The sequence below is a fragment of the Sipha flava genome, unplaced genomic scaffold (assembly GCF_003268045.1).
Source record: "Sipha flava isolate LNK unplaced genomic scaffold, YSA_version1 222_pilon_pilon, whole genome shotgun sequence".
Classification (NCBI taxonomy): Eukaryota; Metazoa; Arthropoda; class Insecta; order Hemiptera; family Aphididae; genus Sipha; species Sipha flava.
In genome coordinates, this window is record NW_020272853.1 from 1,883,485 (window position 1) to 1,898,627 (window position 15,143).

The 15,143-nt window shown below is 28.2% G+C and overlaps 2 protein-coding genes across 2 annotated transcripts; one reads left to right on the forward strand and one right to left on the reverse strand.

Moving 5' to 3' along the window:
• The first annotated feature begins 171 nt into the window (after window positions 1–171).
• On the forward strand, window positions 172–2,918 carry LOC112683243 (NADH dehydrogenase [ubiquinone] 1 beta subcomplex subunit 11, mitochondrial). Its single transcript, XM_025554161.1, has 2 exons — window positions 172–344; window positions 2,504–2,918. The coding sequence occupies exons 1-2, from the start codon at window positions 192–194 to the stop codon at window positions 2,795–2,797; spliced, it is 447 nt and encodes a 148-aa protein (XP_025409946.1). The 5' UTR covers window positions 172–191; the 3' UTR covers window positions 2,798–2,918.
• On the reverse strand, window positions 2,918–3,699 carry LOC112683242 (zinc finger protein 534-like). The gene is made up of 3 exons (XM_025554160.1): window positions 3,592–3,699; window positions 3,218–3,535; window positions 2,918–3,153 (listed from the first exon to the last, which is right to left on the reverse strand). Exons 1-3 carry the CDS (start codon window positions 3,660–3,662, stop codon window positions 2,940–2,942), a joined length of 603 nt encoding a protein of 200 aa, XP_025409945.1. The 5' UTR covers window positions 3,663–3,699; the 3' UTR covers window positions 2,918–2,939.
• Window positions 3,700–15,143: the final 11,444 nt, after the last annotated feature.

Consider the following 15,143-nt stretch of genomic DNA (forward strand, 5'->3'; position numbering starts at 1 on the left):
ATCATGTTTGTAGATGTCGCTTACTTCGGATTAAAATGTACAGTGTAGCCATCGTTAGCTGCTGTTTCTTATCATATGCCTAAAAAAAGATAAAAATTCTACTATTTTTACTATATTGTTTAAAACATAGAGTAAGTTATTCTACAGTATAAAATAGTGTTTAACCTTTTTTTAAATTATTTCAAAGTAGTATGAATTTCATAAAAATGAAATCATTAGTGAAACTTGCACAGATTTCGAAAAAAAATGGTCAGCTGCTTCAAATAATTCGACGTCAAATTTCTACATCAAAAAAAAATCAAGAAGTGTGCGTTACAAATGCTGAAATCAATGAACAAGAACCAGTAATATTTTTAAAAAACACTATTGAAAATTAAATCTATTTATTTGTTCTTAATGAAGAGTTTATTTATACCAAATTGTTTTCAAATTTAATTTCAGAAACTAATTTTTATTTTGTTTTTATTACTACTTTTATTTTATAGTTTATTACTTTTATTACAGCTGTTTTAATAATAATATATTTATCATTTTTAGTTATTTTTTTTATGTAATTTATTATAATGATTTTTCTAGAGCAATATTCATAACTTATTTTAAATTACAAGTTCAACAAAATTATGTTCTCAGTTCTATGTATTTATATATATATATATATATATATATATACCTAACCTAGTTTTTCTTGTATTAAAATTTAAATAAGAAAATTTAAATTACAATTCAAGTTATTATCAACAGTGTATTGGTACGTATACTCTGTATACCTGTCTGCGGATTTTCAATTTTTTTGGCTTATACCTAATGTAATATATTTTACGGGTATACACTTCTAAAATAACTCTTAAACCAAATAAAACTTATTTAATAGCTCATTGGAAAAAATTCTTATGAACTATAAAGTTTGAATGAAATATTTATTTGTTGAAGATTATAGTGTACAGTTTACAGTTTAATTACAGTTTAATGTATTTTAAGTTTAATTTATTAAATAATATTTTGAAAAATAAATGTTATTAAATGTTATATAAAGTATGGACTTTCAGCTCATAGTTCATAAATTACCACTAAGCAATGTATAATGCACGACAAATATATATCTTGTGGTTTTGTATTTTCTAGTCTTATTAGAAGTTATAAACATGTAAAGGGTTAATTTAATTTATTCGAGTTTAGCAAGAGAGAAAAATGGTTGAGTGAAGCTAGGACATTTTTTTAGGATTAATATACATATTTTATTAGTGTGTATACTCATAAATATATTTACCAATACACTACTGGTTATTATTGATTAAATTTAACTCAATATATCTATTCGAAATAATTACATGACAATATGAATAAGAATGAAAATTACATTTTAAAAGATTTAAGAAAAATATAATGCTTATTATATATATTTATTAGGAATTAAAATAATTTAAAGTACAAATAAGTATCAATTATCAGTGTGAGGAAGTTTGTATTTGAATATTTTGAGTATTTTCAAAATACTAATTTTAAATCATGTTGAGTAAAGTGTTTTTAATAGCAATTTCTTCATACCGTTTATGTTATCAACACTGATGGAATTATGGGGATATCCCCCTAAATTTTTTAAAATAACCTTCAAAATTATTTTTATTTATACTTTAATGCATAATTTATAATATCAAAGTTTAGCACTTCTAAAATATTATCTCAGTTCTAACTAGGACAGCAGTTCTCAACCTAGGGGCATGTCCCCCAAAGGTGTTGTAATAAAATCTCAAGGGAGACATGAACATTTTTAAAAAACAACAAAATATTAAAACATTATTTTTGCTTATTTTGATATTTATATTATATTATTAAATCATAATTTATTGGAAGTAAGCGGTTTTAACATTCTTATTAATTTGTATCTACTTAATAATAATAAATTTAAAATTTAATATTTTCTGAGTGAATATAATATAATTTGTTTTAATAATTTTAAATTCTAATTATATTTTTTTTGCCTTAAAAATAAATTCATTGAATATTTAAAATCAATTTCATTGATTTTCATAGTATCATATTAATCTATTAATCTACATTAAAGGCATGATGATTTTATTAATATATATATTATACATAATTCAATCTTATTATGACAAGGGGGGAGGGCATGACATCAAAATATTAAAGGGGGCATGTACCTTCAAAAGTTAAGAATTCTTGATCTAGGGTTATCCAATTATTTTTTATCAGATATATTCTATTAAGTCCTAATATTTGGATTATATGTGTATTTAAATTAATAAATAGAAACATTAATCATTGGGAAGATTTCTCAATTCTATCATTCAAGTTATATAATCTTATATTTGTTCAAAATTACTTAATTTTTGATTTTATCTTTTGTAAAAAAAAAAAAAAAAACTTGAATACATTTTTGTAGATTTTAAGCCAAATGTAGTATGAATTAACTTTTATTATTAAATGTAACATCTTTAATAATTATAAAAATTGAAATATAATTATAAATACATTTTTTTTTTAGCCGAAACGTAACTGGCAATCATATGGGTTTGAAACTGATGATGAGACGAAAGACTTAAATGCTATGCATGCAACAGGATTTTTTTCAATCACTCTATGTATAGTTGGTGGTATTTTTATGTTTGCGTATATGCCTGACTATAACAATAAAAACTGGGCGGAAAGACAAGCTTTTCTTGAGTTACGAAGAAGAGAAGATCAAGGTTTACCACTTATTGATCCTAATTACATACAACCAGAATTGATGAATTTGCCCAGCGAAGAAGATTTAGATGACCTTGAAATAGTAATTTAATGTTTTTTATGTATGTTATTACAAAAATGCCAATTTTCATGTTTAGTAAATAGAATAATGTAATTTTCAATTAAATGAAACCAAGAGTTTTGTTGTATAATAAAAATGTTTATTTTCCAAATCTACTGACCAACAAGTTGTTTTATTTTTCTTTAAAATGATATTTTCTATGCTTTATCATATGATAAATTTCTGTAAAAACTAATCCACATATTCCACATGTAACCAATTCATTTATGTTGTGTAATTCTCTATGTTGTTTTAATGTAGCTAATTCATTAAATATATTATCACAAAGAACACATTTGAATAATTGTTCACCTTTATGTATTCTAAAATGAATATCTAAAGCACATCTGAAATATTTAATCAATTAATATTTATTAATTTTAATATGGCAAATAATAATATTATAATTACCTTGTGCGAAATTGATTCATACATACGCCACACATGTATCTCATTGGACCATTTTTATTCATACATTCATTATAGCTTTCCGGATCATCTACAAAATCTAATTCTGGTTCCCACATCATTCCTATGATATCATTGTCGACTGAATGAGAGTTTCTGTCTTTTAACTGTTCTAAATGTACATTTGTCGAGTTAAATTGGTCAGATTTATTTTGGTTAATATGTACCAAAAAATCAAGTAGTGTGTTATTTTTAGATTCATTTTTCTCAAAACCATAAGTCTTATTTAATGAATTCATTATAGCTGCATCTATTTTAGCTCTAAAAAAAAAAAAAAAAATTAAAAAATTGTAAAATTAAACAGAAATAATACATACCCATAATCTAAAGAAACTTCGTGATTATAAATCTTACTTTGGTTCATGGTTTGTGAATTACATAAGTACATTCGCGTCAGAGCCAAGTTTCAAAACTAAAATAGGTGTCAGAAGTGTAAGAGTTTCTACTCCTTTTTGGGTAATAAGTTATCATCTGTCACTAAATCGAATCCCAATAGGGTTAAAATAACGGTCAACCATGACAAATTTTATCGTTTTAAATTATTCTTTCTCTCAAATCTTTTGAATCATGAAACGTTTCTTTTGAAAATATAACAATAGTTTAGGGTCAGATAATATTTAAACCTAACACCAGTAAGACGATTTTCATTGTTACACTCACACTTATAAAATTGTTTAAAATAGGTTCTTGTGTTGTTCACTTGCTGTCAGGGATAGGGTTATAAATATTGACAGTCTAAAATAATGACAATAACGATAGCATTTAACTCTGTGAACTCGAACATAAGCGTGCGGAGAGATTCAGATTAAATTTAGGTACAAGGCCTACAGTAAATACTTTTATTGACCTAATTTCGCTCTTACATACCGCCCCCAAATATAATATTTTTTAACTTACATATTAACGTAAGTAACTTATAATTTTACTCTTACAATGAAATACCTACCAAAGTATTAAATAAATTAGTAAGGTCTATTGAATAAAATGTACCAATAATATAAATTTATAAAATTTATTATTATAATAGAGCTCAAGAATTCTCCATAGAATAGAATTAACACACGTCCCGGTACATCGGGACCAAGGTGGATATATATGATGGACCAGCTCAAAAAAAAAACCTTATAAATTACTTCAGCTATTTTCAACACTAGAACACATTGTTATCAATTGGTATCCCATGTAACGAATGAATAATATAGAAACTAAGTGATTTGAACATTATTTTGCATTATTTTATTTTATTGATGACAAACAGCAATTTACAAAAAAATTTAGATAAGTAAGCACAATAAATTAAGATGAGAAAATAATAGAAATTAAATAATTTTAACAATTCTAAAACTAAAGAGAATAAGTACTCGTACAAAAAAAGTAACCGAAAATTAAAGTTGTTAAGTAAACAGGTTATAGAAAAAAAAAATTCTTAGATATAAGATTTAATAGGTAGCATTACTGATACAAAGCATGCGGTGTAATTAAATAAGTTTAGATATTTTTGTTAATCGCTTTTCGGTATTTTTTTTAGTTTCAACATCTTTATTTTTTGTTTACGTGCAAAAATCATTCTTGTTGTCAAGTAAAACTTGGTAGTATGTTTGAAAAGTTAAAATTTATATTCATCACAGCCAACTTTTGGATAGCCACGACTCATAATTTCATCTAAAATTAAAAAACAAATATACTAATTAGTATCGTGCGAATTATTAAGGAAAGAAAATTTTGTACATTCCTTGACTTACCATTTTTCTTTTTGTGTACATTATATTGTACACGAGTTTTTTTTTTTTTCAAACAAATTTCATGTACAGAAATGTGTACACGTCTGTACTGATATAATATTGGAATTAAATATTGTGGCGCCTAGGACCAGTTTTGTCTACTCAGCGAAATTAGGAAATGGATATTTCTTATTTAATTCAAGTTTTTATTTTGAAAAAGAAGTTTTTGCAAATTATCGCTTAAAATTTGTTGGACAGTACAAAAATATTAGCATATACAAGTAGGGAGATTTGTTCGTGTACAAAATAATGTGCACATGAAAGTCAACCTGTTAAAAATATTAATAATAAAAAAGTACAAACAAATATATTATATACTCGTATTTTATTCATGAATAATATTATAAAATAAATGTTAAAATTAAAAATAAATAAACTTATGCAGGTGGCCAAAGTTGGATACATCTTTCAGTATTTCCTCAAAAAAATCCATCCGTTTAATTTAGAGCGTCACATAAACTCTGCCGAATATGAATTGAGGAAGCATAGACGGATATTTGGTTTCATCTGTGGGGGGCTTAACATTTTTGTTTTATTCATTAATGGAAACAAATATTTTTATTCGATTCCAACGCTTCCACCTACTAAAACTGTAGTGGCTACTCCTACTTGATTCTAGCTGAGGTACCAAATATATGCATATAGGTAATAAGAACATAAAAAAATAAAATATTGAATAGCTACTAAATTATTTTTATTTGAATTGTACATACCTACTTTTTTGTAGGTATACATATATATTCAAATATATTAACAATTGTTTCAGTATTAATCAAGTGGAGGAACTTATAGGAATTGTTAAAGCAACTTGAAATAGCTTATATAAATTAGGGAAAGTCTGTTTTGTTAAAACCTTATTCACATAATTTAAATTTATATAATTTTCATCAGTAAAATGCAATATACAATTCTTTGCCACTTCTATTTCTGACTTTAATACATTTTTAGATACATTTATCAAATCATGAAAAATATACAAAATACAAGTTCACTTTTAATAAAACTAGACAACTAGAGCATAGGTAAGTAAAAATTAATTTTCAGATACCGATATAATACTTACTCTATAATGAATTATTTATAAAGAAGACTTTCCTCAAAGTTTAATTGAAAAAATTGATCAACAGCTGTAGCTATTTGAAAGCTTTCAGTAGATAATCTTTTTTCCAGATTTATCAAGATAGCATCAAATACAAGAAAGAAAGTATTTTTTCTAAAATAATCTTCAATGGTTTCAATGGTATCATTAATATTTTTTTCAGCACTTATGGTTGCAGTAGTATCAAAATGTTTAAGATTGTGTGGCTCTTGTATTTTTCTTTTGCATCCTAGTTAAGTAAATATTAACTTAAAATTATTATAATTATAAATAAATATAATATGTTTATTAAGTCTTACCTTTAGATGAAGTTTGTATTGATATTTCATTGTCTTTAGCAAATATTTCTATTTCACACCAAAGCTTAGAAAAATACTCTGTTCTAGAATTTTTAAAAGTCATCATCACACTTACAATAATACTTTTAGATTCCACTAAGGTTGCATTTTTTTCTTGAAATTTGTCAGAAACAATATTAATATTAATTAATACTTTATGTAAGATAAATAAATAAACTATAAATCGTCCACCACTTTTTAAATTTGTTAATATACCTAAAACAAAGATATTGGAATTTAAATACTTTGAATAATTAATTATTACTTATTATATAATACAAATTTCTTCATTTACTCATCTATCATCTTTATTTTCAATTTCTTCTTCTAAAGCTTGAATAATTACTTTATAACTGTTTTTAACAGACTCTATATTTCGATAACGGCAATTCCATCTAGTGTTACTAGGTCTAATCATTGTCGTATGTTTTATTCTTGTTTAATTTGAATCTCAGTTAATTTTTGATTTTTTGACGGATGAGAAAAATGTACAGGGATTCTAAAGTGTTGAACACATGCATTGTTTAATAATAAAAATATAAGTAATAAATAAAATCATGAAGAACTAAGACATAGGTTCTTAACCCGGGGTCCATGGACCCTTTGGGGGTCCGTAGATGACTACTCGGTGGTCCACGGGGTGGCTGTGAGTTTTTTTGAAATGAGCCAAAATAAATTTGTTTTGATAGTATTTTTAAAATAATTATGATTGTTAAAACATTCGAAAGCCATTTGAAAGACAACAATGTTTTTAAATATAAAACTTAGATTATGATAATCTTATATGCCATAAAAAGCTATCGTAATCGTAAAATGATATAACATGACAATACAATCTAACGAGCAGTTCAATTTAACACTGAAACCTATCTCTTCTGTTGACCCGTTGCCGTATAATAAAAATTATATTTATTTACCTATACATATATTTTTTTTTGCAGGGGGGTCCGTGATTTTATTTTACGCTTTAAAGGGGTCCATGACTAAGAAAAGGTTATGAATCTATGAACTAAGATGTATATAAATATTCATTACCTATACAAATGTACACATGCCAATTACAATGAGGTTCATTTTATGAGCCATACAATGGGTATAAATAGCGTAAGGATATTGATTTTTTATTTTATTTTGTAGTCCATTAAATTTCCCAGACATAACATTTGCACCGTCATATGACTGAGCAATTATTTGTGGCTTAAAACTAAGTTTACACTTTTTCAGGTACCATAATATGTATTATATAAACTTTCAGCATCTTGATTTTTAGAACAATCTATAACAATACACCACTCTCCTCGTCGTAAAACCCCAGGTTATAACTTAATCACATCTGAAGTAGCTGTAAAACTGCCCAAAAAAGACTTACTGATGCTCACGTATATATATATATAACTCCATGTTGAGGCTCTCGTATTTCCCAGTCCTATGGAAGTTTTCTGTAATCATCATGATTCTCAAACCAGGGAAACCACCAGATTCACCTAAATCATACAGACCAATTAGTCTTCTTCCGCTGTTCTCAAAAATCTTTGAAAAAATTATTCTTAAGCGCATCCTGCCCATTATTGAATCTAATCTACCCAACAACCAATTTGGATTTCGACATAACCATTCAACTATTCACCAGATCATCACCTTTTTGATAACATCTCTTACGCTTTGGAAAAAAAGCTAATATGTACAGGTGTATTTCTTGACGTGGCACAAGCCTTCGACACAGTCTGGCATAAAGGTCTCCTCCTTAAGCTTAAAACTTTTCTCCCCCCTTATTACTATTTAATGTTTAAATATTACCTTCTAAACAGACACTTCTCTCAAATGAATCCAAAAAATGAAATCATTTCTCTGTTCGTTCAGGATCTGCCATATCCAAAATATTTCCGATCTGTGCTGGCATCCCCGAAGGAGTAGTCGCAGCTCCACTACTGTTCAACCTATTCATCTCTGACCAATATATCACTGTCCATACAACTACTGGGGACTTTGCCGATGACAAGGCACTCCTGGCTCTCCATTCAAACCCTGAAACGGCCTCAAACTTTATCCAAAACCACCTTAATATCTTATCAATATGGTATAAAGATTGGGAGATAAAAGTTAATAAAACCAAATCCGTCCACTGCACGTTCATGCTTCGACAAGCTGTTTGCCCTCCTGTGTACTTAAATCACCTCCCGATCCCATCTACCTAAAATGTTCGCTACTTAAGACTTCACCTAGACCGCCGGCTAACCTGGGCAACACATATCCACACCAAACGGCTTGCTCTAAACAATCGTTCTCGACAATTACATTTTCTCTTAACATCTAAACATGTTAACCTTAAAAATAAACTTCTCTTATACAAGTTATTCCTCAAACCAATATGGACATATGGTATCCAATTACGGGGTGCCGCCAAACCCTCCAATATTACTAAAATTCAATCTTTCCAATCCAAATGTCTACGACAAATAACCAAAGCTCTATTTTGTCTCTAATGATATTCTCCATAAAGATCTATCCATCCAAACAGTAAAAAACGTTGCCAAAACTTTTTACAAACCCATGCACTCCGATCTACAGAATCATCGTAACCTCTTGATTTCGAAAATATTTTCTCCCACTATTCCTGGTGACCCCAGAAGGCGTCTAAAACGAGCATGGTATCGTGATCTACTTTTAGACTAACCCCCAACACAATATGTCATGAAGTCCCATCAATGGATGGTCTCTTCTCTCAAACCCCCTGTCTGAATCGATGTAAATAATAGTAATTATTCGACTTGTTTATTAATTTACTCACTATTTGTCTTTTCTATACTAACTCCCTTATCACTTGTGCTTATTGTAAACCATAATTTTACAGATTGTACAATTCTCTAGCTTAAAAATACAAAAAAAAAAAAAGATCATTTAAGGCTATTAGTAATATTAGTTATTAGTTATTACTTTTTAGTTGTTAGTTTAATACATTGATTTAAAGAATCTTTTGTCTCGTCGTGTCCCCTTAAACCAATTCCTTGACAACTTACAAATAAAAACAATACAACTAACATTTTCATATATTTTTTATTACTTTCGACCATCAACGAATGCTGAGAAAATATTTGAGAATAAACACTACCAGTTTCTTTTGTTTACTGATATGCTGACCATTTAACCATACATGTAAAATATAAATTACTTTTAGCATGTGCATCCAATTTATTGAGTTTACTTTTATTTCCACCTTTAGATCCACTACAAACACTCAACTATAAATTATAATATACTTATATTAATAATTATAATTAAAAAATTATAAATAAAGCATAAATACAAAGCACATGTTTTTTCCAATTTCTAAAACCAACTAAAAAGCTATCTTCAAAATTGTCACTATTTCAAGCACTAAAATTTCTACAAACAGAATAAAAATTTGAATCTTTTGATAAAAAGGTACTATATTCAAGTCGTTCATATGTTTTGTAATGCTAATGATTGAAAGCGCGATTTTATATACTAAATTTAGTTAATGGATATGACTGCAATTTAATTTAAATATAATATAATAACTTAAACAATGTTTAGTGTTTACCTACATTTGTACTTACTGTTAAAATTGGTCGCACAGGGCCTGTTTTTAAAGTTCCCAAGTAGGAAATGACATTTTTATCTACAATATTTTCAACATTTTTTTGTGTAGTTATATCAGTGTCTTAACCAATATTTAAATCTTCATTTTCAGATTCTAGTGTTGTTGTTGCCGAGGAATTAGTAACAACTAATTTTTGTTTTTTAATAATAAAGACATCAAACATTCTTTTAGGTATTATTGAATTAATTACAATTTATAATTTAAGATTAATTGATTAATTCAGATAAATGCACAATTCGCACAAATAATATAAAATTATAATGTTTATTTGTTTAGCACGTTACTTACGGAAAACCACGCGTAGGTATTAAAAACAAAAAAAATAAAAATAAAGGCGATCACCGTACACGCTCCAAAAACGTAATCGACATTAATGCTGTACGGTCTGCAGCTTGAGAATTTATAACTTTACAGGTATCGCAAACAAGTTCTAGAATATTCGCGATTATCAATACATAACTACAAAATATGATTTTTCCAACAACGATAAACCATGAATATTCCAGACCATTCTCGTATCTCAACAAAATAAAATAAAAATTTTATATATCAAATATTGAAACACATAATTTTTTATTTTAACGTTTACATTCTGTAAACGTCCCCCTGATATCCGCCTATGTGAGGAAGTTTCTCTTAATCACTCTTCGCTTCTTGTTTTCTCATTTAGCACTTCCCCGCCATCTTTTCAACATTCTGTGTATGAACTCCACTTGTACAATGCATTTTTTAATTAGTCAACTAGGCGACACAAATGTGGCTCAGTGATTATACTCTGTCGACAGTAATTTAAAAGATTGGGCGAAATAATGCGAAACAAACGTGTAATACTATAATCGTACTATGGTATTATATATTGACTATATTAAGAAAAACATTTTTTGTCACCCAGTGAAAATTCCTTATAAAATGCACTGTACTAGTAGGATCCACAAAATTATATTTGTGGTTTACTGTTTAGTGATTATGATCACCGATTTTTTGGATATTATTATAGGCTCACCAGGAGTCTGATAAAATGGTCGATCCAACTCGTATACGTTTATAAATTATTGGCAATAATATATTTTCCAACCGATCAGTTACACATACGACGAAGCACTCTTTGTTTTCACGACATATGCCACTAAAAACCCATTGCTGCAGCAGTATTTGATCTGTATTGTTTTCATAGGCGCAATCAGAGTAAAAAAATTGGGGAGGGGGCTTCAGCCCCTCACATACATTTTTCAATCACTACCTCTCAGAAGCTTTTTTTCCACCCTTTACCCTCTATAAAAAAATGTGCTTATTGGAAGGCAAGTAAAATTTAAAAATAAATAATAAAACAAAAAATTCGCTTTTAAGTATAGATAACAGATTTAATACAGTTTTTTACATTTTATATTCTTATTTTTCTATTTTTTTTAGCAAATGTATATAAAATAATTTCGGTATCAACAATAATATCTCTCATTAAGTATTGCAAATTTCAGAAACCATTTCTGTGACATAGTAGACCTGAGATAATTATTAATTCTTCTTATTGGAGAAAATGACCGTTCGCAAGTAGCCGAACTGACCGGAAGAGTGATAGCCAATTAAATCATTTTAAAAAGATTTGGAAACGTATCTTTAGATATATTTTCTTTGATGGTTAAATAATTAGGAACTCCTTTTATCATATTTTTCAAAACATAATTATGTTCTGCAGTGCGCTATAATAAGCATGGTCTAGACTCTAGGAATAATAGATATATTATTTAAGACCATGATAATAATATTGTTACTAAAAAAAGAATAACAAAAATGTATTTTATTCGTTTTTTCAGTAGTAATCACATATTTTTTTTTTATTTATCAATGTAATAATATAAAGTTCTGTATAGTTTTTGGGAGGGCTTTGAATGTTTTTGAGGGGGCTTAGCCACCTAGCCCCCCCCAATTGTGCCTATGATTATTTTTACGTCTGATAAATAAACTTTCGTCAATTTCAACAATGCAACCCCACCTCCTATTTTTGAATCGCCGCGAGAAAGTTTCCATACATATACTTCTCTAATATAATTGTTCTAATCTACTACAGTAGCTTTGCTCAGTCCAAATTCACGTTTACAAAAGTCCACCGATGTAAATTCATGAGCCCAACCATAAATAAAGTGAACAATAGTTGATAACTTTACCTTTGTACTTTATAACCAATTATTAGTCTTAACACCTTTATCTTTTCGACATGATTTTAAATGACATCGCCACCGGCACTTTTTTATATCTAAAACCATTTCGTGTCCATTGTCACAAATCCAAGACGTATGAATAATATTTGCTTTCGCAAAAAAATTATTGCTGATGAATCATCATGCATGTCACTATAAATTTGTAGAAAATTCATGTTAAATTTTAGTATGACGACGACTGCATGATTAAAGTAGGTACCTACTCGGGAGCATATAAATTGTTGAAAAATAATTTCACCGAAAAAAAATTTCAAAAATAAATAACTAGAAAAATATTTGATTGAAAATAATTTAATAGAAATATAATTGTAATTTAATCTAAATTAAATTAGAATAATTTCATAGTAAATAAAAGTAAATAAAAATAAGAATTGGATTACTAATGGGAAATAATTGGTTGGAAAATATTAATGGATGAATCATAAAATTCAAGAACCTTTAAAATAGAACACTAAAGAAGAGGAAAGCTAATACCGTAGATCTCTATCAAGGCACTCTACTTACCCCATGTGTAGATCCGCCATTGCTTAAGGTAAGTATAAGGGATCTAAGCAAGGGTGTATTTGAGTTGTGATCATGGGGAGCACTCATTTTTTTTCCATATAAATTTAAAGATAATTTACCGTTGATCACATACTATTGTGTTATATAGAAAAAAACGGCGATGCGGGGGGAGGGGATGCAAATGCCCAATTGCCTCTAAATACATACGACCTACAATCTAAAGTACAATGATCATTTTCATTGATTTTTAGGTTTCCAATTATTTATTTTCCTGTAAATTATTTTTAATTAATCTAAAATTCTTATTATTTATTTTCATTGTAATTATATTCTGTGTGTAATATCTTCAGCCGGCCTCACACGATGAAAGTTTTATAACGAAATAACTGTATGACAGTAAACTGTTAACGTATGAATAATTGTTTACATTTCTGTCGTACACTTATCTAATTTTCGCGACACAAGTCTCGTGACAATTCTTGCGCCGGTCTGAACATGTCCGAAATAAGCGTCGACAGTGTAATTAATAGACTATCTACTGTTTTGATGAATCAAAACAGTTGACAGTTGACAGTTTTTTGTGTTCTGTGTAGTTCGCTGTACATTCTATTAATTAATAATAATAATAATAATATTATTATAATATAATATATTAAAATTAATTAATAATAAAATTAATTAAAATTAATATTATATTTATAATATTATAAGTTATCATTTATATTATATATTATATTCTTAATCATATTCATTTTGATATTTGTTTTCTACAAATATTGTTCACCAACGTTTATTGCCTCACGCGTATTGGTATCCGTTTTTTTAGACAATTGGTGCAATCCACGAACTTAGTTCCTCAAAATCTTCGGCAGACATCCTTATAAAATTTCTCAGATGTGAAGGATCTTCCATTCTCAGCTCTCGGGATAATGCATCATATGCACCATAGCATTTTCTTCTTTGAAGGCATTTGCGTTCCCACACACTTCTAGCCTTTTTTTTGTTTTTTGCTCAAACTTTCTATAATAATAATAGCAGCCGCAATTCGTTCACGCTTCGATACCATGGTTTATAATAATGAATATAAAATACAAATTATGAGCACTGTAAAGTAACTACTGCGCACTATAAAAAGAAGTTGTTATGTGACTGTCACTCGTATTCAGAAATATTTTGCACACATCGTGTGAACACTCAAGATATTTCTGTCAAGACAGTTCTGTACTTTCTGTATAATACCTAAATATTTTTGTTTCATAACAACAACTGTCGCAACATTTATATCACTAGTATAAATGTTCATGACATAAATATTATCGAGTTCAAAATTGTTTCACGAAAAAACTGTCATCGCATGATGCCGTAAATTCAAAAAACATTTAGCACCTCCCACCTACTCTATAATATTAAACACAGTGCCACTGTTATTGCGCCTATCTTATTAATTTTACTTGGAGGATTTTACCAAACATTATTTTTAAAATATCCAATAATTGAATTTCTAACGTACATATATTCAGATAATACCGCTGTTTTTCGTAACTTTTTTATCTGCAGTATAATAGAAAATACAAGAAATATTAGTGGCAGGCGTCAACTAAACCAGTACCTATTTATATATTTACATCATTTTTAGGAGCTGTAAAAAGTGATGTATACTTAACATTGGGAATCAAAGCTGAATGTTCCTTCCTATGTTTTTTATACCCAACATCAAAGCCAGGAACAAAACATTTGTTGTTTTTACTCATTTTAAGTACGTCAACAGCCGTTAATAAATAATAATCATAGGTAGTATAATAGTTATAATATTATATTATGTTGATCACCGGTAATCGGTATGCTGCAAAAAAAATGCATCCGCCAGTTGGTGCCCGGTCAGCTGATGATAAAAACAGGACACTTATTGCAAACAGCGCACTCTGTTGAGATTATCATCTGTAGTAAATACGACGTACCCCTCTAAACAGATGAGAGGGTGTTAGCTGGTTCACCGTATTTATCCACCTTGATCGAGACCTATCACCAGCTTATAACTTTATTTCCGGTTGTACCATCACAACCTCAAAGTAGTAACAACCTTCCATGGTGGATTTTATTTCAGAACTTATTTTTGCAAAAAACCCAATTTTAATTAAACACAAATACCGCCCCTTAATTTGATGTGCCCATAGCCCATTTCACCAACCTCTAATTATGGCACTACCTGTGAATGGTGCCATGAATCATAAATTATATTTTTGAGCTATTTTTTATATTTATGAATAAAACTGATTGTAGTTAATCTTTACAGATAATAATTATTACAA

Bases quoted from the DNA above. Each gene is read 5' to 3' on its own strand.
- LOC112683243 (XM_025554161.1), top strand. From the start codon at position 192: ATGAATTTCATAAAAATGAAATCATTAGTGAAACTTGCACAGATTTCG. The intron at 345-2,503 runs GTAATATTTTTA...TTTTTTTTTTAG, and splicing joins AAATCAATGAACAAGAACCA to CCGAAACGTAACTGGCAATC.
- LOC112683242 (XM_025554160.1), bottom strand. From the start codon at position 3,662: ATGTACTTATGTAATTCACAAACCATGAACCAAAGTAAGATTTATAAT. The intron at 3,536-3,591 runs GTATGTATTATT...TTTTTTTTTTAG, and splicing joins GAAGTTTCTTTAGATTATGG to AGCTAAAATAGATGCAGCTA. The intron at 3,154-3,217 runs GTAATTATAATA...TAAATATTTCAG, and splicing joins ATGAATCAATTTCGCACAAG to ATGTGCTTTAGATATTCATT.